General features: G+C 35.6%; 1 protein-coding gene across 1 annotated transcript in view; it reads right to left on the bottom strand.

Annotated features, from left to right (window-relative positions):
* Positions 1–24993, bottom strand: part of CNTNAP2 (contactin associated protein 2) — a 1356851-nt gene that overhangs the window by 898411 nt on the left and 433447 nt on the right. The window contains exon 9 of the mRNA XM_014787667.2: positions 6527–6676. Within this exon, the coding sequence (XP_014643153.2) occupies positions 6527–6676 (150 nt within the window). The remainder of the gene's footprint in view (positions 1–6526; positions 6677–24993) is intronic.

Raw genomic sequence — 24993 nt, 5'->3', positions numbered from 1 at the left:
TCGACAGCTAAGTCTTTAATGTTTTCATTTCTTTAGTAGTGGCAGATTTCCATTGCACTACAAATCAAGGTCAAATTCCAAATTCCTCTGTTTCTGAAAATGTCCAGGTCAGACAAGGCAATGTCTCACCTCGTCTTCAACTATGGTCCTGCCCCTAGTGTTTGCTGACTCCAGGTCTGGGATAGTTAATTTTACGGGTTAATTTAAAAGCTAAGAAGAGATTCTTAAATCTTTCTGGAAGAGATTAGATTTTAATTAGTAGACTAAGTAAAGAGGATGGCTCTCAGTAAAGTGGGCAGGCATCATCCAATATGTTGAGGGCCTGAATAGAACAAAAGGACAAAAGAAGGAAAATTCTCTCTCTCTTTTTGAGCTGGGGCATCCATCTTTTCCTGCCCTTGGACATTGGAGCTCCTGGTTCTTGGGCATTCAAACTCCGAGACTTACACCAGTGGCCTTTGAGACTGGGAGTTAACACTATTGGCCATGCTGGGTCTCAGGCTTTTGGACTCAACTTGAATTACTGGCTTTCCTGGTTCTCCATCTTGTAAATGGCAGATTGTGGGACATCTGGCCTCCATTACCATATGAGCCCATTCCTATAATACATTTCCTCATATATATATACTATTGGTTCTGTTTCTCTGGAGAATCCTGACTAATACAAAGTCTAGGCTGTATGCTCTTTGCTTCTCACTTCAAACGTCAGTTTCTTAGACACAGGATGCACTTGCATACCAATGATTCCTTTTCTTATCACTTGCCGTTTTTTGTTTTGTTTACACAAAGCTTTCTAACATTTATCAGAGATGAGTTCTCACTCTCCATGTCCAAGTGTAGGCACGGAATTCCCTCAGAAATATTTTTTATTGATTTCCTTAAAATTCTATACCCAGTCCTCCTCAGAGGTCAGAAAGTCATGTTCAGAAATCTGGCCAGCAGTGGTGTTTTCATCCAGTGGGCACAGTAGTTTAATTTTTGTTGTTGTTTTTTTTGTTTGAATGTCTCTACCCTTCAGTTTTCCATATGCCCCAAAATCTGTTTGACTTTTAACTCCCGTAAAATTTATTTTTGAGAATGGATAACATAAATCCAGAAATACGAATCTCCTGTAAGTAGTATGGCAATTTTAATTAAAGGGAGGTATGAAGCAAATCACTTATACATTATTATGGATTTAATTGTGTCTTCCAAAAAGATATGTTGAAATCCTAACCTCTGGAACCTGTAAATGTGGCCTTATTTGGAAATAACGTCCTCACAGATGTAATCAAGTTAAAATGAAGTGATAATCTGATCACCCAAAGGATCCCAAATCTGATGACTGGTGTCCTATAGGAAGAGGGAAATTTGGACAGAGACACAGATGGAAGAAGCCCATGTGAAGATGAAGACAGAGATGGATGCGATGCATCCACAAGCCAACAAAAACCAGGATTGCCAGCAACCACGAGAAGCTAGAGAATCCAGGAAGCACCCTTCCCTGGAGGCTTCAGAGAGAGCTGGGCCCTGCTGAACCTTGGTTGCAGACTTCTAGCCTCCAGAACTATGAAGGAATAAATTTCTGTTGTTTTAAGCCACCCAGTTTAGGGTTCTTGGTTACAGCAGACTTAGAAAACTCATATATACCTCAAAGAAGTTTGTTTAGGATTCACTTTTTAGACCACTGAAAAGACACAGCATCTAACGTTATCACATCATTTAATAAAATATTGTCTTGCTCCATTTCTTGTGGAAAGCAGCAAAAAGGAGCTAGAAATAAACCTCCAAATAATAGATTTTCTGTAGGTGTAACATCAGGCGAGTTGGCCTTTCAGAGGCCAAAAGACTGGATCCTAAATCCAATGGTGCAAGGTCCTACAAATAGTCTGGCAACAGGCTGGTCAACCCAAGGATTTCTGAGAAACTGTGTGGGAGGCTTCTCATGACTAAGTGATGGTATGTTTTAGATCCCTAAGGAAGCTTCTAGGCACTCATAAGTGTGCGGGGGCTGGGAGCATTTTCCCATGATAAACAGCTAAGGAGCAAAAGAACTGGTAACAACACTTCTGATTGTTTGAATGAGAACTACTTTATATAGATACATATTCACATACGTATCTGGTTAGCTATTTAAAATGCATGCTCCATTTCAGTGAGGACTGAAAGGCTGTACACTGGTGAGCTCAGATCTGTAACTGGGAAGGGATGTGCCCTTTTACTAAACTTTACTAACCCCACTCCTACCAGACTCAGACCAGTTCCCACATCTCCTTTTCTCTTGCCACCTCCACCTAGTCTGGTACCTTCTTGAGAGCTGCCAACCCCCGCTGAGATCCTCTCCTTCCAACAAGACTGGTTCTGGAACTTTCTTACGTCTCCTGTTCAACCACAGCTTCTTTTCCTTTTAAATGAAAACAACGGGGATAATAGAAATACCAAACCCAAGAAAATTTAGAAGTTTAAAAATCTTTCTATTCACTCATGACCAAGGGCCCTGGCCTATATCAGAAAGCCTATTACCAGGAAAGCAGTCAATAAATAAAGTTAATTATTGTGTTTATTATTCTTTTGATTATTAAAATTAATGAAGTGTTATCAAAAGGAATTCCAGTTGAGAGGTAGGGAAAAACGTTAAAGCAGCTAAAATATTTTTTGCTGAGGACCCATCCCAAATGAATGATCTCTTTCTTTTTCTGTTTATTCCCAAGAAACAACGGGAGAAAAGAATTCTTAGTGCTTCAACATCTGCTCACAAGTGTTACAGAGGAGAACTAAAACCCTTCCTGAGATTAGCAGGGAGCAGGCAGGGAGAGATAAAGCTCCGCACGGGTATGAAACAGCCGTGCCTGTGGTTGCAAAAGAAGCTCCAAGATCAGAACTGAACTTCGAAAAAAATAAAATGTGGACATGTTTAAGGGTCTGTAATTGATACATGAAGGCAGGAAGCCTTCAACGAAGGCTTTCAGTGAGCAGGGAAACAATTTGCTTCTTATTAATTGAAGAGGAGGAAATGCTTTCAGTAGTGGAGAAGTTGGTGAGAAGTTTAGATGAGCACATGGTTTGAAATCTCCAGTCTTCCTTGGAAGGGGCTGCTTCCAAGGGAGTTAAAAAAAAAAAGACTAGAGATGACTTGGAAAGGCAGTCAGCATTTAGCATTCCCTTGGGTGCTGTGTAATGTTCACAGAACAGATTCTATTGCCTTTTAATAGACGAAGAAAGTAAGATAAATTATTAAAATGATCCATCAACTAAGTGAAGCCACTACCCAAAATCAGATGTGCACCACTCAAAGCTCATGTTTTTGAACAAAGTCAATTCTTCTTTCCACAACAGTAATATTTCTTAAGGAGTTTTCATTGAAACATCTGCAACTTACTTCAAATTTTCAGCACAGACAGTAAGAAGTTGTATGTGTGTGTTTTAAGTTATACTCCAGAGGCAGCTGGAATTCTAATTGGGAAGCCACATGCCAGAGGTGGTCGGGAGCATTATATCAGAAACACTGCAGCCACTCCAGAGGCGACTACTCAAGGATATTCCACTAATCAACTTACAGAATGCCAAATTGGATTTTCTTTGGTGAAATTTGTGGTTTGCTAATTAGCATATATGTTAGAAAAGAGATCTCAACAGTAAAATTAAAGATATTAAGGCTATACAGTTTAGCAAAACATCTTTTAGAGACATCCGCAGCCTGTGTGAAGATGGTATAAGATTCCACTGAGGCCTGTGACCTTGGAGATGGTTCTGGAATCTGGATCACTTAGTGATCTTGTGCCAGCCATTAGCTTAGGAGGCTTTCTGTTGCCTGGCACTGGCTCTGAGTGTAGCTGAATCCGGCTTCTAGAATATTGCTACAGCTGCCTAAAGAGAATATTTTCTTCAAGGTATAGCAAGTCAGAGAGCTAGGACTTCATTGAGCTTACAGAAGAGTTTGTATTAACAATGTTGTGCCCACTTGCTATTAAGTGTTCATTTAATAAATGTCTGTCTGTGCACCAGACCTTGGCCTGGGACTTCCTTTCACTGCTCCGTGGCGGCAAAGCTATATAAGACGAGCTAATTCTCACTTCTCTCACTTTTCAGTGGCTGATGTTGTCTTTCAAAAAGAATCTGAAAGATGTGCACGCATATTGGCTAAGGTTGATCTATAATTCTGTTCCTCACATCATTTGTATCAGAATCACTTGAAGTTTATAAATCTTCAATGTCTCAGCATCCTGCATTTTAACATTCTAGGGGTGGGGGCTGAGAATCTGAATTGTAAGAAGTTCCCGTAGTGAATCTCAAACACTCTGAGGATTCAGCCAATGGAGATATAACCAAAGAAGCATCATGAGCATTTGCTGACAGCATTTCCCCGTGGCAGATCAAAGACCCAAGAGGGAGGAAATATACTCCCGACTGCTAGGTTTGAAAACCAAAATCTGTAAGGCCATAGTAAATAGCACACTATAAAGCTCTCATATCCTATAAACTCTATGTCATAAATTTGTAGTTATAGCTATTTGCTTACCTTCTAGATGGAATAGATCAAAACTGGCCTTAGGCATTCAGCAAGCTCATCCACGGCCAAAGATATCCCACCGTCATTTGGATGGGTAGGGATTATCAATAGCTTTCCAACTGACTATTGTGATCCGTTTACTATAACAGCAATGAAACTGTTGGCCAAAAGCCCATCATATTAAATATATTTGTGGAGAAAAACCAGTTTGGCTATTGAGTTGTTTTTTCTCACATCAACAAGCCCCAGTTTATTCACTCATAAGACATCTTGTCTGACTTTCAACCACTCATCAAATATTTATTGAGAGCCTTTTTAAAATTATGTAGTTTTAACATCCAACGAACACCATGGAAGACTAAAGAAGCAGAGGTCTAGTTCAGGACATTTGTCTCTGAGTTGTCACTCATCATCATATCATGATGCAGAGGGGAGGGACACTCTGGTACAGGAGTCAGAGGTCTTGAATTCACATGCTGCCTACAAACTCAGTAAAGCTCCTAGGGCTTCTATTTCTTCTTTGAGACTAATGGAAATAAAATGCTTGCCTTGTCTATTTTTCAGAACTTACTAATTCATTCATAAATATTTATTGGTCATCTACTATATTCCAAGAATTTTTCCAGTACCTTGGGAAATAAAGCAGGGGACAAGACATACAAGATGACTGCTCTCAACTAGGTTTACTCTAATAATTAGACAAAGACATAAATATAGTGATATATAAACATACGTTTATACAAACAAACAAATAGATATGTGAATATTAAAAGCTATATTTTCAGAGGCAAATATATGTCACATATGTTTTTTGAAGCTTAAACAAAAGCTTTTTCTAAGGATGCACTGTATTTTTTTATATCTCAAATGCGTGATTTAGGATGAGAAAGGCAATGATCTAATGAAAGATATATTGATCTAAACAACACACCTAGCACTTTAATAAAAGATATCTCCAGATTTCATTAACGAGAAAAAAATCATTTTCTGCCAGGATGCTTTTCTCGAATTAGAAAATGTGCCTGATCCATGCCACAACACTCTTTTACATGTAGTAGAATTTATGGTTAAGAGAATCTTCCCTTTGACTAATCTTTTCATTAGTGAAGAATCAAGATATTTGTCATAAGACGGCTTCTCATGTAAGGCATCCCATGGTAGACAGTCTTTAAGATGATCCCAATAATCTCTGGATCCTTGTGTAATCTGCGTCCTTTAAGTATAGGTTAGATTTAGTGATTTACTTCTAACAAATTATATATAACAGAAGTGATGGGATATCACTTCCAAGACTGGATTATTAAAAACTTTGACTTCCATCTTCGAAAACCTCTCTTGCTTACTGGCTTTCTGCTCCCCTCCTCTTCACTCCTCTCCTCCTCTATTTCTCTCTCTCAGCCCGACCACATACAGAAGAAGCCACTTGAGGAAGAGAGGACCTGAAGAATCAGAGCCACAAGGAGGAGAACTGAGGTACCCCAGCCAACAGCCAACACCAATTGTCAATCAAGTGAGTGAGCCTTCTTGGAAGCAGATTATCCAGTGCAGTCAAGGCTTCAAATGATGCAGCCAAGGCCAAGACCTTGGGTATGATATAACCTCATGAGAGACCCTGAGTTAGAATCACCCAGCTAAGCCATTCCTGAATTCCTGGTCTAGAGTAGCTGTGAGATAATGTTGGTTGTTTTAAGCTCCTGGAGTTTGGGGTAATTAGTTACACTGCAGTTGGTGATTAATATATAATCCAAGAAGTTGAGTATTGAGGATAGTATTATGAGAATGAATGGTTTCAGAATCTCATGATTTCTACCTCGAATATTTGAATTGAACTAAAAGAATATGGTGATATCCTATTAAAACCTTTATCATGAAGAAATATAAATTTGCCACTCTTTTTAGCTCAATGGGATTACAGAATTAGTTTGTTTTTTCCTGAGATTCACTGAGTCCATTGAAGCAAATAGTTCATAATCCAACTACATTGAAACTCCATTTTTAGTAATGTATTAGTTAACCAATAAAAAATGGTAGTCTTACCTCCAAAAAAGTACTTCTCGCCAGTTTTAACTTGAAGAGGACTATTAGTTCGAACTGCTGAAGCCTCATCTCCATCAATGGTGAGAATAGCAAAATTTTCCTTAGCTAGGAAACGAACCTCATGCCATTGTCCATCATTCAACCCAGAACCTGTTAAGTACAAAATAAAAGTCAATTTTATTTTCTTAAGATGGTTCAGTTTAAAACAATTTTTAATATCAACAGTCAGAACTTTATAAGTAAAAATCATTTTCATCTAGAAAAATTCAATGCTACCTATAATTGATATCTCATGTTTCTTTAACATCATAAGTGATTCTATCATCTGTTGGATTGAATAAGGCATAATATAACCAAATTAAGATGGGAAATGATATTGATGTGCCGTTGGGGTACTTGGGAAAATGAATGGAGTAAATAAAGTTGTTTAGAAGGTGATGATGAACTATTTTAATTTAATAACTTATTTTCTGGTTAGCTTTACTAGACTCCACTCTCAGATAAGAAAATGGATTTATAACTTTTATCTATTGTCTCTCTCCATTTTTAAAAACATATTTTGTACTGTTATTTTCTCTCAATAACCACATCTGGCAAGTACAGTTTATAGAAATTAAGGACTAAAGAATAAATGTGCGAGTATGTGTGGTTATTTGTGCTAACTGACCACGAATGGGCATGGGAAAAAATACCAGGATTATCTGATCATTTATATATGAGAGGTATCTTTATAGTGAAATAAAACAAATAAAAACCAGCCAAATAAATCAACAACTCCCACCACCAATAATCACACTTCACTGTTGCCTTGTACAAAGATCCTTGGAATCAGAGATTCCATGGAGCTCTCCATTAGCCAGACAATAACTTAAAGCTTCTGTTTAGTTTGTGTGCATTTTGTGAAGAATAATTAGAAAATTAAGGAGCAAACAGAAGAAAATAGCCATTGAACATAAGTATCTGGAAAGAGTTTAAGAAACATTAAGAGACAGAGAAGTCCAAGCGGGTCAGACTGGCTTTCTTTGACCTCATTAAGGCCTATGTTATGGCAAAGGGAAGAGATTTTGTTCTAATCTACTTCAGACAGAATAATCTAGAATCCGTAGGTAGAAGTTACTTGAGGATACATTATAGTTTCACAAAAAAAGGGAAGCTTAGCGAGTAAAGGTATCCAAAAACAGAATGACGGTAAATCAATGAAGCACAGATGACAACGCCAAGCCTCTGCACACCACAGCTAATGGGTCAAATCTGGTCTGCAGCCATCTGCTTTTGTACACCCTGAGAGCTAAAAATAGTTCTCACATTTCAAATGGTTGAAAAGACATGAAAAGAATAATATTATTAAATTACATGTCAAAATTATATAAAATTCAAATTTGAGTGTCCACATAAGGTTTAATTGGAATACAGCCAAGCTCGTTTATTTACATATTGGCTGCTCTACAAGTTGCAGCAGAGGCTGGATGGCCCGTAACGCCTAAACTATTTACAGTGCGGTCCTTTACAGAGAAAGCATGAACTAGTGGTTGGTTTATACTGTTAAACAGAAATACTATATTAAAGAAAACATAAGGCCTGTTGGAGCTCAGGAGATAGTGACATATATGTGGTATTTACTGACATTACACTGGTAAATATCATTACAAATAGTCACCCTTTCAGTACTTTTTTTAGTATTTTCAAGTTTTAATTTAGTAATACTTACTGAGCACATTTATTTTAATGGAGGAAAATAGAAAATCCCTGCTTTAAAGTAATTAATACTAAATAATTTCCAAATTATGAAATGTATAACATATATGAACATATATATATAAATGTTTTATACTGTGAAATTGCTAAGTAAATGTGCAGGCTTATCCTAAAATTAAAATCGGTGAGCTGTCAGACAAGTAGTAGTGTTTACTGAAACACTTCCTTCTCAAGTAGGTTACTTTTGAGTTGTCCCACAGAACTGATCCGTACACTGTTGTATCTTCACTATAACATTTTTCTTTAAAGTACAAAACTGGGTTTACTGGTGATTAACCATAGAATTGTAAGGTTCTGGTTTTTGTTTTTGCTTTTACAAGGTGATGAACTCTGCTTTGAAATGCAGTCTTGGGGCATGGATCACAAGGACCTTAATGTTACAAATGTTCAGTCCCCAAATTTAATCCTAAATATTCACATACCTAGAGGAAGTCATTTATAAGGTATTTTCAGCTGACAGATCTTTCTGTTCTAAATGGTAAATGAGAAAGTCTTTCTAAAAATTCCAATGAAAATTTCTTCACAAAATTAATTTATAAATGGAACTTCATCAGCTTAATTGTTCATGGAAAAAAAGGTCTATTATTCTCATCAGATTAAAATGAAAAGGTTACATGATTTTTTCAAGAAACTTAATTACTAGAGAAATTGGACGCTTGATAAAAGCAGCCTTGTTGATAGCAGCCACTGCTGCAGCTGAGCTTAACCCGTGATTTCTATTCATTTCAATTCCAGTTATTATTTTGAACTTTTAATGTTCATCATTAAGGGGTATGCGTCAGCAATTTATGATAAGAATTGGGCCCCAAAGTATAATGAAGTTCATTCTTCAATGGGGCAAGAATGAGCCAATTGTTCAAAAGAAAATATGCTGCTTCTTTTAAATTTTCTTCATCCACATGTGTAAAAAATAACAGCCTGAAGGCTCTCTTTACAGAAGAATCTAATTTCATGACCTCTTCATGTGTGAGTATTTATGGATACACCGTTCTAAGCTCTATATGCTAGTTACTCTGGTAGGTACTTTACTTGTATTTGACTCATTTGTAAGTCACAGAAACATTTTTAAAAATTACTATCCCCAATAAATAGATGAGAGAACCGAATTTAATAAAGTTGAAGCATCTCATTGCTGGTAAATGGCAGAACTGAGAATTGGAACTCAGATATATCTGGTTCCAGAGGCTGAGTTCTTACAAACAACAAACAAAGAAAAAACAAAACAACAATAAAACATGTTATATTGCCTCTGTGCATCCGTGTTCAGAGTTCTCTTATACTATGTGCGCGCACGCACACACACACACACACACACACACACACGTTTCCGCTTGCCACCACCCCTGGAGGGGAGCTCAATTCCTGGGGACATCGTGGTCTCATATTAGGGTTGTAAATAAACTGAGACTCCATCCAAGTTCACCTGCCAACTTTTCAGCATTTGCATCATCAGATTTTTGTTGTATTGGAAGATCCCACTACTACATGTGTTTGAGTATTTTCTTACATTGACATTTTTCCCTTAAAACTGTAATTTTAATGAAAATTTTATGAATTTGAGAGACAAATTCTAGCATTTTTTTCCCAAGGCACATTAAAGTAAGCTCACGAGAATTCATTTAAATCATCTCCATACTTTGCGAAACTCTGAGCAAACAGAACTTTGTGTTCATTCCTTTCATTTTATAATGAATGGATTGATGATCTTGAACATGCTATGTTGTTGTTAGTTTGTAGAGCTGAGACCTTAATCCAGACCTTTCGCCTCACATGGTTTCATGTAGTGGCCTACATGAAACTACACAGTAGTTTCCCACTACTCAGAACTCAGCCTTTGAATTTTATGGTACGAGAAAAGAAGGTGCCATAGTTTCAGCACAATTTCCCACTGCTTGTGTCCACTCCCTCGAGTGCAAGAGAGACTTGAACAACAAACACGGACTAAAACAAATACATGTGACCTCTCCTGCGAACCTGCTCCAGAATGTGTTTTGCCTCCATCATTTCCTGGGCCATCTGTCACTTGGAGGAAGTAGTACAGAATTAGTTTTGCTTCAGAGAAACTATAAGGAATAGCCTCTTCAAGCCATTTTTTAAAAATTAACAATATTGTTTAGTAACGTTTAATTCATATGAAACAGAACATCAGTGAAATTTAAGAGCTTTTGGAATTCAATACAGTCATGAGTCACTTAAGAATGAGGACAGGTTCTGAGAAATGCGTCGTTAGGCAATTTCATCATTGTGTGAACATCATAGAGTGTACTTACACAAACCTAGATGTTATAGCCTACTACACACCTAGGTTATATGGTACTAATCTTATGGGACTACTATCGTATACATGGTCCATCATCAACCAGAATGTTGTTATGTGGCACATAACTGTATATTAAATTCACTCAGAATACCACAGTTGATCAGATCAATACTATAAGATATACACTTACAATAAATACTAATACATTTATTCGGGAAAAAAAAGTATCACCATCCCAAGTTTTATTAGAAATTTGTGAGTCATAAATAACAAGGAGCACATCACCAAACAGGATAAAGGCAGCACCTCTCACTTGCTATTAAAGAGATGGTATTCCTCCAACCACTGTTCCAGAGCCAATAAATGTCCAAGGGAATGGAGAGACTCGGCAGGGACCCATACTCCCAGATACAGTGGGGTCTTGGTGGCTGGACAGTGGCTCAGGGCCAGACCAAGAAAGAAGGATGCTGGTTATTGGTACTCAAAAAAGAGACCCGTGCCTCACATGACTAACATTTCTGAGAGCCTCATTTGTGCCTGGCCACTATTGACACACACGGTATGTGTCACTGTATTGTCTCTTCTCCATAGCGAGCAGTAAGGCAGCAGAAGGGCAGGAAACAGCAAGGTAGTTGAGAGGACTGATCCAGGAGCCAGCTGCCTGAGTTTGCTCTTCCCCTTGTCAACCTGGGCAATTTACCTGACCTCTATGCCTCAGCCTTCTCCTTTCTAAAATGAAAGTAACAGTATCCACTTCATAGATTCGTTTTGAAGAGTAGATGAACTAGTGTTTGGGTAGCATTAGAACACTGCCTGACACCTAGGAAGCAGTATATCTATATCCATATCACTGGGCCAACAAATAAAGAAGCTTTGATGAGTCTCATTTAACAGAGAAGGAAGCTTAGACTTAAATGTAGTACTTTTTCTTTGGGTGTTAGTCCATCGCAATTACAAATATTAGTGTAGTTATAAATAAGCCTATTAAACAAGACAGCAATATAACAAGTCTTAACATGGAGATCATGAATATACACACACGAGACAACTGAAAAAAGACATGTCCTAATGTTAGGCTAATGGACACTTGAAGCTTAGAAAAACATGTCCAGTAATAGCACTAGACATGGGGAAAAATTCCTGTATTCAAACATCTTAGAGGTGAAGATGATTTGTCTGCAAAAATGTGTTAGATGATTCACAGAGTTATGACAAAGAAACTGATGTTAAAGCTCCATGTGAAGAAATTACAGCAAAATTATTTCCAAAAAGTGAGAGTGGAAAATAAACTTTCTAAATTGTTTATGTATATAATTGTAAAAACACATAGTAATTAGGTAAATGTTATAGACATTTTCACCTACAGCCCTAAAAGTCTATATATGCAAGATAGTCAAAAGGTATTCTTAATTGTCTTGTTGGAAAAAATGGGGGATTGCCTTATATTTGAGGTCATATTCTATTCAGGCACATACGTAACATGCCCCATAAGAGACTGAGATAGGATTAGAACCCTGGAGGGTCTGACTTAACGGACTCCCTCTCAGAGGGGCAGAAAAGTACAATGGACAGAGCACGGACTCTGACGTCAGACTGTCTGGATACAAATCTCATTTCTGCTCACCTAATATCGGGGCCTTCAGCTAGTTAACATCTTCATGCCTCAGTTCCCTTCTCTATTAAATGGTAATAATAAAAATGTCGATTTCATAGATTGTTGTGAGGATTAAGTGTATATATTGTCATTGAGAACAGTGCCTGGCACATAGTTAGCATTCAACGTTAGCTATTGTTTCTTACTCAGTGAGTAAGCCTAGCTCTTTAAATATCAACTTGGGTTGTTGTACTTCAATTCTATAAGCATTAACTATTATGAAATGATTAAAAGTTGGTTGTCTTTATGAACAAATAATCTCCTCCCATATAAATCCAATAGTGAAATATCCGTGGTGAGGAATTTGGGGATTTCAGAAGGTAGCTCCCAATATATCTCTTGTTAATATCAGGGTCAACTGTTTTTTTTCTTGAGGAATATTGGCCCTGAGCTAACATCTGTTGCCAATCTCTCTCCTTTTTTTTTTTCTTTTTTTCTCCTCAAAGCCCCAGTAGATGGTTTATGTCATAGTTGTACATCCTTCTAGCTGCTCTATGTGGGACGCCACCTCAGCATGGCTTGATGAGTGGTGCATAGGTCTGCGCCCAGGATCCGAACTGGCAAACCCCGGACTGCCAAATTGGAGTGGGAGAACTCAATCACTATGCCGCCAGGCCGGCTCCTCAACTATATTTAAAGAAATTTAGAGCTATACAATAAAAATCATTCTTATTCCCTCATAGTTACAGATCTATTATAACTATGAAGATCTCCCCCAAATCTGTTTTTTTAAAATAGACTATTCAATAGATGTGGTTCTGAATGTCTGTGGACTATTTCCAAAAATTAATTCCAATTCTGAGTGAGGACTTCTCATGGTGACTAACTTTGAGGAGACTGATATAAACTGGAGTAGTACATATTTTCCAAAGTATTTTTGTTGTAAAAATATATACTATTCCAGCAGTTTTGATTTAATTTTACACTTAAAGATTATCTGATATTACTTTATAATAGATACCTCCAGTTAGTTATTAATTCATAATGATAAGAACTTTTCAACTGTACATTACAAAAGGAAACCAGTATTTTTACATAGAGAGTTTTTAACCTAAAACAACAACTTTGAAACGGTATTCCAGCCTCTGGTCTTAATTCCTTCATAAGATAACTAAATTGTTTTGTAATATTTTCTCTAACATCTCTCTAACTTAGAATTGCTAGAAAAACTTGTTTTGTATGCAAATGTAAAATGTTAATGAAGCATATTCTATCTAGGCTGTCTCTCTAATGGTATTATTTTTAAAGCAAGACTCTTGAGGTGGTTACTTTGATTGAACAAGAAGAAACAGATGTTACTCTTATTAGAGACAAGAAGAAAAGACTGATTTAATGAATATTGAAAAAAAAGAAAGTATTTAAAATATAGTAGCAACCTAAGAGGTAACATCTGTTTGAAAATGCTTCAAATAAAATTATGGTGACTAGAGTTTTCAGTCTTGCTCAATATTCAATCTTGAGAGGAAAGTTTCCTAGAATGTGAATCCATCTTTAGGCAGTTATAGTGTTCTCTGATGTGCTAATGATATATCTCATAAGTTATCAGTTATACATTTATGCAATAAAAAGAAAAAAAGGGATATACATCTCTATATAAATATGTCATGTACTATTTCATATCTCATCTATATAAATTCCATATCATAAGGAAACTGATCCAATTTAACCTTGCTCACGTTTACATGCCAATCAAAACCACCTTACAAATATGATTAATTGCTATCAGGCGGAACATGTAATAAGGAGGTTGGGCAGGAACAAAATATGTTTTTTTTAAGCTGAAGAAACTGTCAAATGCTTTTCTGTGTAGGTATAGAGAGCAAGTCCCTTGGAACATGTCCTTATTCTGAAAGAATCACTTGAATGGAACCTCTAAGTTAGACAAATATATTGGAGAGAGCATATTGCATACAATTTTTATGTGTTACTAGAAAATGACCCCTTCACTTATTTAATAAGTAAAATCTCAGGGGTAGGACGAATTCTTTTCTTTCAGGCACCCAGAATCTTCTGAGAAAGAAAGGGCGAGCTTAACAGATTTTCTTACCTTGTCTGCATGTTAGAGTCATCTGGGGAGTTTTTTAAAGTTCTACCCTGAAACCTCTCAATCATTGCAAGGAAATTAAAGACCTAGATAAATGGTGATATATACCATGCAATCCTAGTCAAAATCCCAACACTAGTCTTTGCAGAAATAAAAATAAAAGATTCTAAAATTTATAAGGAAATACAAAAAACCTTAAATATTCAAAATAATCAAAAAGATAAACAAAATTAGAGGACTTATCATCTGATATGAAGACTTGTTATAAAGCTATAGTAACCCAGAAAGAGATCAGAAATGGACCTACACATTTGCTGTCTATTGTTTTTTGACCAAGGCACTAAGTCAACTCAATGGAGAAACAAAAGGTGTTTTATTTGTTTGTTTTCTTTTGTTTCCAAAAAATGTTGCTGGAATAACTGCATAAATACAGGAGAAAAATGTATCTCGATTTCTATTTTTCACAACTCAAAAAATTAATTCTGGATAGATTTTAGACCCAAACATAAAAGCTCAAACTATAAAGCTTCTGAAAGATGCCATAGAAAGCATCTGAAAGATGACATAGAACATCTTCAAGACTTTAGGGTCAACAGATTTCCTAGAAGGCATCAAAATCGCTTGATAAATTGGGCTGCATCAAAATTAAAAATCCTGCTCATCGATCAACATGGCTAAGAAAATTCAAGGCAAGAGAGAGACTAGAAGAAAATATTTTCAACACTTATATCTGAAAATGGAACATATTAAAATATGCTAAAAGCTTTTACAATCAATAATTAAAAGACAAAAATGGGCAAAAGTCACATTACAAATAAAAAATATATTCATTACCCATAAGCACATGAAAAATTGCTTGACATTGTTTAGTCATCAGAGAAATTAAAATCACAATGATATACAATTTTAAACCCCCTTCAGTAGCTAAAAATTAAAAGGACTAACCAGGATCTGGAGGAATTTGAACTCTCCTTCAATGCTGATGGGAGTGTAAAATTGCACAACCATTTTGGAAAACTGATTGGCAGTTTTTTAACAAACTTAAACTTATATTAAGTTTAATATAACTTATGACCCAACAATTCCCCTACTAAGTATTTACCTACCAAAATCGAAATGCATATTGTATAGGAAGGTTTCGGCAGCTTTCTTCATGATAGATCTAAACTGGAAACAAGCGTATATCCCTACAGTGTATATTCAAACAAGGAAATGTTGCTAAGTAATAAAGAAGAATGAACTAGTGGTACAGACAACATTGTTTTACACAAAAGAATATAAACACAAAAATAACATACTGGACGAAGGCTTTTATCTGAAATTCTACAATAGGGGAAACTAATCTATGGTGACAGAAATCAGGGCAGTGGTCCCCTTATCTGAAATTCTATAATAGGCGAAACTAATCTATGGTGACAGAAATCAGGGCAGTGGTTCCCTATGGGGGAGGGGTTCAGGTAGGAATGGACTGTAACAGCACAAGGAAACTTTCTGGGGTGACAAAAATCTTCTGTATCTTGATTGGAGGTTGGCTGCATAAGTGCATATATTTACAAAAATCCTTTGACTTTTACTTTTCAGATCTGTGCACTTCACATACAGTTGATCCTCATTCGTGGATTCAGTATTCACCTACTCGCTAAAATTTATTTGTAACTTAAAATCAATACTTGTGCTTCCATGGTCCTTCATGGACTTGTGCACACACAGGCTGGTAAAAAGTTTGAGTTGCCTGACACACAAATTCCCAGCTGAAGATGAAAAAGGCAACTCTCTGCCTTCTTGTTTCAGCTCTCATCCTGTAAACAAATGTTCTTTTCACTGTATATTTAGTGCAATGCTTTTGGCATTTTTGTGCTTTTTTGTTGATTTTGCCATTTAAAGTGGGCCCCAAATGTAGTGCTGAAGTGCTTTTTAGTGTTCCTAAGTGCAAGAAGGCTGTGATGCATCTTACAAAGAGAAAATATGTATGTTAGATAAGCTTTTTTCAGGTATGTTAGCTCAATGTTAATGAATCAATTATATGTATTAAACAAGGTAACTTTAAGCAGAAACACACATAAAATAAGTTTATATATTGATCAGTTGATGCAAATGTTGTGGCCAGAACCTAACCCTACATTTCTTGTAGGAGCAATGGTTCAGTATTCACCAAATCAGTTTACAATGACGATATAGAACATAACTGCTGTGAATAATGAAAATCAACTGTCTGTAATTTTTACCTCAAAAATATATAAACATTGTTTAAAATAACAAAGGTAATCGTGATATTCATTTTTAAATTCAACTGAATTTTATTCAATGTCCATTTTATGTTTTGTTTTCTGCATTATCATACAATGAGAAACCCAATATATAGCATGCCTTTATTTGCTATTCAACAAGGTAAATCCAATTAGACTTTGTAAATACTAGGTTGAGCTTTTAGAGGCCAATATTTTGGATGTTAAATGAATTAAATAACTACCCCAAGACTAAATTTTCATGTAAAAATCTATAATAATTTTTTCAACCATTACTGATTCCCAGCCAAAAATCATTATACTTCAAAATCTCTTATTCAAAGCTTTGTGATTATACTTATGATCACTTTTCTCTTGAGATAATCTTCCAAAGCAATTAACTTTAGTAGGAATATGATTATGTAAATAGCCATCTTCAATAAATATTATCAATCCAGGACTCCAGTTCATATACCAATTCTGGCAGACTCATTCATTCATTCCAGTATTTGATCCTGTCTTGAATATAAAATGTAATAACAAGTTGTGCTGAATAAGAAGTTATTGCTAATCTCAAAGAGGGTTCCAATTCATAAGACTTATAATTAATGTACACATGCAGATAAGACCAAAGATACAACGTGGTACAGCAGTTAAAAGTCCAGGTGTCATTCATGCTTGGATTCAAATGCCAACCACACTCCTCCATTCATCTATAAATATATGCTGAGTACCTACTATTTCCCAGGCTCCATGTTACCACTGAGGATAACAGAGGTAAGTCAGAAATTGTCTCTGCTCTAGAAAAATCTAGCTATTTTATTTTGAGCAAGTTATTAAATGTCTCTGCAACTTGGTTTCCTCACTTTCAGAGGAAGACATAATACTATGTCAGAGAGTTGTTATAAGTAATTCATAAGCTATCATGTGTCTGAGGCACCTGATACCATCAATAGCTAGTAGCAGATTTTATTTTACCACTATTATTTTTGTCATACATATACAAAGACATATATGTATGTATAAAGAGAAAGTACTTTTTAGGTTTTACAAAAGTAAGATATAGCATTTTGTGGGTTGTGTGTGTGGCTGCATAGGGCAGATAAAGGCATTTTTGAAGAGTGACATCTTATATGAGTTTTGGGTCGTAAATAGAGAGTTTTTTATTATTTTTTTTCATTTACACAACAAGACTTACTGGAGAAAACTTGGAAAAATCAAAATATACTGGAAGAAAAAAATGATTTATATCACCAAGAGAAATCACAATATTTGGTGTATTTTATTCTACTTTTGCCATAAATAACTGCAAACCATTCACCTTACTTTGATGCTATAATTGAAGAAAGGTGAAAAAAAGGATAAAAGGAAGAAGCAAATAACATCACCATCTGTTAAATTCTCTGATTTCTGCTGATGGGGGAGATTTGGCAGTCTTGTGTTTTCAACTTAACTTTTCAGAATTGAAGGAGAATAACGTGGAAATTTACCTCTACCAGCGTAAGCTCTCCTAGAGTTGTACTTGGCAGAGTCCTGTTCATTCTCTCGCTCATTTATTGACCTCCTACCAGGTGACTGGCCTTGTGTTAGGCAACAGTGTATCACAGTGAAGAAGATAGACAAGGTCCTGCCCTCATGGATCTTACATTCTTGTGTGCAGAGACAGATAATAGGCAAATAACTAATAGGTTAGTAGGTACAAATTCAGAGTGATAAGTGCTGTAACAAATAAAACAGATGTTATGATGGAGAGATTCGTGGGACTGGATAAGATTGATTGACAAGGGGTGAACTCTCGAGGAGGTGACAGTGAATCTGAAACTTAAAGGACAAGAAGAGCCCAGTCATGTGATGACTTGTTGAATGGCCCAGAGCGGAAACATGCTTGGTGGGTAGGAGTACCAGACCCTAAGATGACTACAGTAATTAGAGTATAGAGATTAAGGGGGAAGGAGTGAGGAAATGAGAACCAAAAGATAGGCAGAAGTGAGATAAGTAAGGGCCTTGTGAGTTGTAATTAGAAGATTAAATGCCAAGTGTGATAGAAAACCTATGATAAGTTTTATGCAGAAAGTAACGGGATGCTGTTTCTATTTTAAGGACATACTCTAGCTACTATAAGGTGAATGGATTTGGGGGGCAAGAGTGAAAGCAGGGAGATCTATTAGGAAGTTCTTACAGTAGTTAGGACAAGAGATGATGGAGGCTTGGGCAGAGGTTAGCATTGGAGAAGAAACAAGTGGTCAGATTTGTTACATATTTTAAAGGTACTGTTGAGAGGTTTTATTAATTGGTTATCAAACTTCCAGAAAGAGAAAGATTTGTGACTTAAGCAATGGAGTGGAAATCAATGCCATTTAACTAAGTGGTGGGAGACCAGGCAAGGGAGTCAATGTTGGCTATGTCCATTGGAAATCTAAGTAGAGATGTCAGGCAGGCGGTTGTATATTCGTCTGGAGCTCAAGGAAGAAGGTCTGGAGACAGAAATTTGATGGCATGAGCATAAGTCAGGAGACTAGAAAAGGTTACCTGGAGAGAGACTTGAGATAGAGAAGAAAAGAGAGCTTAGGCTGAGCCTTGAAGTGCTCTAAACTTTAGGAGTTGGAAAGAGGATGAGAAGAAGACTTAAAGTAGTCGGTGAAATAGGAAAGAAACCAGGAGAACGTGATGTTAAGGAAGAGAGTGCTTCAAGAAGGAAGGCCTAGTTGAATCTTTTAAGTGCTTCTGAGATATCAAGTAAAACAAGGACAACAAGTGAACATTAGATTTGGGAATACGGAGGTTTAGGAACACTGGGGTGGGGTGAGGAGAACACAGTTGGTAAGGAATGCAAAGAGTGAGAATATACAATCCTTGAGTGGTTTAGCTATACAGGAAAATAATTTTTGAGTCACAATCTATGCTGAAAAGCTGAAGAAATTATGAATCCCATCCTAAGAAAAATTCTTATTGATATATACTCAAAATTTGTATATAATTTCAGAGGTTTAGGTCTTCATTCAGGTTAAGCACCCTGGTTTATATAACCCACCATCTTTTAATTGCACCACCTGACTATTGGGCAATGAGAATATTACCAATTCATTTATGCTTTTTGGATTCATTACTTTTATTACATTCCATTTTTTTTCCATTTAATGCCTTATAGGTTATATTTTCTGTTCCTTAATTTGTTTTTTTAAATAAATATGTCAGTTAATTGGTTTTAACCTTAAATATTCATTTCTATTGTTTACAGTCACTGTTTTGTTTCTATTTTAAATAGAAAATTGTAGTTGTGAAATTTTTTATTATACCATTTTGGGAAAATAAGTTATCTTTATTAATATGATTTATTTCTTAAATCTAAATTGATTAAGTTCTATTTAGTCCTTTAACTTTGTTCCACATATGTCTCAGATAAATTGCAATTTCTTACAATTTTCTCTAAAGGCACAAAATCATCTTTTGTTTATAGGAAACTGACACCGTCCAAATGGCAAGGACATTCAAATCAATTCCTCTTTTTCTAGGGCATACCTATGTGAAACACTGTAGAGGATGTGAAAATAAATACAAGGATTCCTGGCCTTAAGAAGTTTGCCTTATTGTGCCATCTAATGAAATTTAAATATCTTTATACACATTTTCATAATTTCTATGAAACATTTCCTCATATTTTGTAAACTGGAGTTGTATAGCTTAGGAAAAAGAAATAAAAAACAAATAGGCGAAGCAGAGTGTACTGAGATTATTTTGGAATCCAACTGGGGATCTTTGACAAGAGGTAATCCCAGTGTAGGCATTTCCTTGCTTTCTACAGCCTAATTGTAATATGCTGTTGAAGCTCTGTTGATCCCCCATCTTCCTGGCTGGCGTAACCCTGCTAGATAAGTGAATATTAAAATAGTTACAGAGTACTTTATCCTTCCATATCCCCAAAGCACATAGTTCTTGTCCTCCTATACATTAAGGAGAAAATAGAGCTACATGATGCTATCAGTTGATGATTGTTTTTCAATTCTGAAACATCAGTATTACAGAAGTAATGCAAAAAGAATGTCTTAGAGAAATAATAATAGGAGCACCATAAATGAAGATAATAATGGCAATTTAGCCTAAGTTAATTCCTGAATCCATTTTCTCATTTTTCTAAATTTTGATAATAAAACAAATTAAAAGCTAAAAATTAACAACTGTCAGTTTAAGATTGGCTTTCTTTAAAACAGTATGTATCATGAAATTCTCTCTTTTCTTTTAAATATTTTTCAAAGACTTGGTTTCATAATAACCATACAGAACTGCGAATTTAAGTGGCTGTAAGTAAAATAGAGCCTTTTTATACCTGTGTATGCTGATAACTCCAGTGAGAGAACCATTTTTAAGTTAGCGAGGTTACCCAGTCACTCAGGGGCTCAGAAAGTCCTGAGTTCACAGAATAATCATGATCAGAGTCCTGGCATGGAATAGACATCTTAAAATATTATGTTTAGGTACAATCCTTTATGATTTGAATGTAAATAATTGTTTTTAAGTTGCATCATAAAATGCATAATAAAACCATAGTTTCTCGTTTCAAATAATCCTGCATTACTCCTCTTTGATAGAACTCTGTGTTTATACTCGCCACTGAATAATTTTCATCCTTTACTCAAGGGCAGGGCCCAGATAACATATCTAAGTCACCAGTATAGGCAAAAATTCAGTCCCTACCTTTTACAATTAGTTATTTTTCTGCCAACCTCTCTACTACTTGTTCTACTATGTGATTCCTAGTGTGAGAGGCAGCTTCTGTGTATTTCAGTTCAATGTCATTTCTTCCAACTGGACTATTAGCAAGCATCGAACCATGAAGGGTACATCTCCGGATATTTATGAACTACACTCTTCTGCAATCTTCAATTCAACAACAATCCCGTTTAAGTGTCAACTGCCTTTTGGTAGTTTTTCTCATTCTTAGTGGCAAAATGGGAGTGGAAAAATGCTATAGGTGGGCACATTAAATTAATATTTACATAATGAGTGTTTCATATATATTTAGGTTACAAATTTATTCTATCCATCTCCTCTGGATTTTAATCTGAATGTGATAGGCATCAGACAAGATTAAAAATTAAAAATAGTATTTTAAAAATTAATATTTTTATTCTAGCATAACTTAAAAATCAATAATTTTTTTGGTATGGTTTCATGGATTTGTATTGTGTACGTAAGTTGTGTGTGTGTGTGTTTGTATATGTGTGTGCACAGATATGTGATATTCACTATAGGACACATAAGAGAGGAGTGTAGTGTGATATGCTAAAATAAAGCTGGGTTAAAATTTGGATAGCATGGACACTAATATTATGCGAGCAAATCACTTTACCTCTCTGGCCCATAAATTCTCATTGCTAAAATGAATGATTCATACCAGCTGATTACAAGATTCCTCTCAGCTCCAGACACTTAAAATACATTCATGTGCAAAGAGGGGAATAGAAAAATGAATGACAATGTATGAATTTGAGAAAACAATGTTATGTAGAGTATATTAATAAAATAAATACTTATATAACTGAAGTTGCATATTTTGGTCTATAAATCCGTACTTGTCCTGCTGGCTAACTCTGAACATTAAACACAATGGTCATGGAATACCCAAAGCAGATGAAACAGACTTTACCTAAGATGAAAAGAGAAGATTAAAAGAGAAGAATCATGCTGAAAATATAGAGATAGTTATTTGAATTTTGTATTTAGTGACAGGAGATTGGAGCTTCATGTAAACTTAGGAGTAGACAGATGGTGGACCAATGTGGGAGCTGAAGCCAGTGCCATAAGAGAGCTACAATCTTTTACTGTTCAAAACTGAAAGGGAATTCTTTGCCATCTCTGTGATTTAACGTAAGTAGTGGAATCCCAGAAACTACTGGGAAATTGAAGATAGAAGTAAGATGTTTGGCAAGAGCATTTGTCCTTTACTGCAGAAATTCTCTGGAATACTAACAAAGGGTTAGGGAGAAGATGTCAGCCGGCAGTACCCCACAAAGGGAATTATCTGAGGGAAATTGTGGTAGATTAGATGGCTTACAGCGCTACAATTCTGTGATATAGATGAACATTTACCAGTTTCTTATTAACAGGTCATGCACTATCTAAAGACAACATTAGTAAAATCCACACATGGATTTTTTTTTTTATCATATAGCACAATTATATTTTTTTAGTAGTTATTTATTGAACATGGCTTAGCATTGGTTGCTAAATGGGCAACCCTGTAGTTAAAGCAATTATTGACTTGAGAAGCAATCTGGGGTGTTGTTAATGTTCTGTCTTTTGATCTGAGTACAGGTTACATAGATGTGTTCAGTTTTTCAAAAAATTCATTGAGCTGTACATTCATGATACATACATTTTCTATATGAACAGTATATTTCAATAAAAATAAAAAATAAGGCAAGAGTCTATGTGATGTGTAACCCAATTAAAATACATTAAAAATGTAGAAAATATTGAAGTCTCTGTTATCTTTAAAGAGTCATGAGATAAATGTGTACAGAATCCATCAAAAACGTACAAAGTATACACACAGTTGTAAAATATTAAAACAATAGCAGTTTAGCAAAACTGATAGCTATCAATGCCATTAATTTAACATGAATTGTGGTGTAGAAGAAAAAAAGATATTACTGGGGGACTATGACAGGGTAGAGAAAGACTTCATAAAAATTCTGGTGAGATTTCAGGACACTTTCAAGGGTTTTAAAAGGTGATGTCACTTTTTAAATTACGTCTAATTTTATATCTAAACTTAAGGGCTTTTCTTCTTTGACTAACTTATCAACCATGATTACGACCCTTCTATGTCTCACAGATACAGGGACTACAAACTGCTTTAATTTATAAGAGCAAAAAACCCCAAACCCTCTGATATAAAAATATTCACTTTCTTTTCTTTTGCTTAAGTCCTAAATGGTATAGAGTCTACCATCTTCCTTTTATTCAAAATTCACTCTTAGGCTTTCTTTGTGTCCATTTTTCTTGAGCTCACCATGGCTATAGCTCTTAGACAGAAAGGTATAACCAGATGGTTCAAATATCCTAATGTTTAGATCTTGTGAGCTCACCACTGTCATAGTTCACTTAGTGTGAAGGTTTTCAATCTTCTTCCTGCTTTCAAATATCTGAGAGAAAATAATTTCATCAGAAACCATGGCTCACAATGGCAGTGATTCTCCATGAGACATCAAGACCTTTTGTGGCTGGGGTTATAAATTGGAAAAAGCATACGTTACTTGAGAAAGGAAATTCATGTGGCTGGTTACTGATTTATATAGAATATATATACACTCTATAAATCTAGAGAATATATTCTAAGACTAACAGCTAAAGCCAGTGTCCCCTTTGTATCTAGCTCAGTTTTCAACAAGTGAACTAAGTATTCACACCCACTAACAAATCCCCAAAGTAAAGCCACAGTCTCCGAGAAACAAGGAGGAATAAGAAGGCACAGATTTCAGGGGGAAGAAGGTGAAACAGTAAGCAAGAATGAGCTGATTAAGTAGCTCTTGGTCTGAAGTAGACCTTGGCCTCTAACCTCTCCCACTTTGGAAGAAGGGGGTCCTGTCCCTCCCTCAACAGAGATTTCACAGGAGGCCCTCTGCATCCCCAGGTTGAGAGGGTGGTGAACTCTAACCACCAGTACCCCTCCTGCCAACATCACACTGGTCAGAGTAAGGACGAGGAGCTCCAGGTCAATTCACTGAAAACAAATTATCTGAATGTGTATTGATCGAAAATAATTATCCAAAGAATCAATTGATGAATGACTATTTCACCAAATTCATCAAATTTACCAATTTATCAGATAATTGTGTGAAAGAATATTCTTCTGGAATACATTCTATGAATATGAATACATTCTTATGAATATATTCATGAATATATTTCTCAAATATATTCAATAAATGTGACTATATTAGTCATATATTAAGGATTGTTCAATTTATCAAAATCTAAGTGTCACAGGTTTAGCCTTTTAGTGAATATATTCATGAAGAACATATTCATGGAGAATATAGTTATGAACTAAATCACCACATGAATATAATGAAAGAGGATATATTCATTGAACTCTTTCATTCATTTATTCAATACTATGGGTCATGCAATGCCCTAGACAGTAGGGCTACATCAGATACAAAATTCCTGACCTCATAGAGCATAGATTCTTAATATACCTACTGTCATTAAAGAAGAATAATCTTTAAAATAAGCTTTGGCAAGTAGATTTGGTAAATTTGGAGAATTTAGCTGCTTGCAAGGGAGATATTCATAAGTGATGTTGGGGACTGCCAACATTGAATGCTTACGATTTGTTATAATAATCTTGCACCAGAAGTTTATTATATTGGTCTTTATCAACCTTTATTTGTTGTGACCTTTGAAAAAAAGTTACATGTGAATTTTATAAAACAAATAACTAGTCACTGTGGGTAGCCAGAGCTACTTCCCATTTCAAAAATGAACAAATGAGTAAATCAAGACTCACAAAGTTAGGAGACTTGC

This window comes from Ceratotherium simum, chromosome 1 (genome assembly GCF_057802395.1).
Source record: "Ceratotherium simum simum isolate JZ-2026a chromosome 1, ASM5780239v1, whole genome shotgun sequence".
Classification (NCBI taxonomy): domain Eukaryota; kingdom Metazoa; phylum Chordata; class Mammalia; order Perissodactyla; family Rhinocerotidae; genus Ceratotherium; species Ceratotherium simum.
Note: the sequence above shows the minus strand (reverse complement) of the source record. Positions and strands in the feature narration are given on the sequence as shown.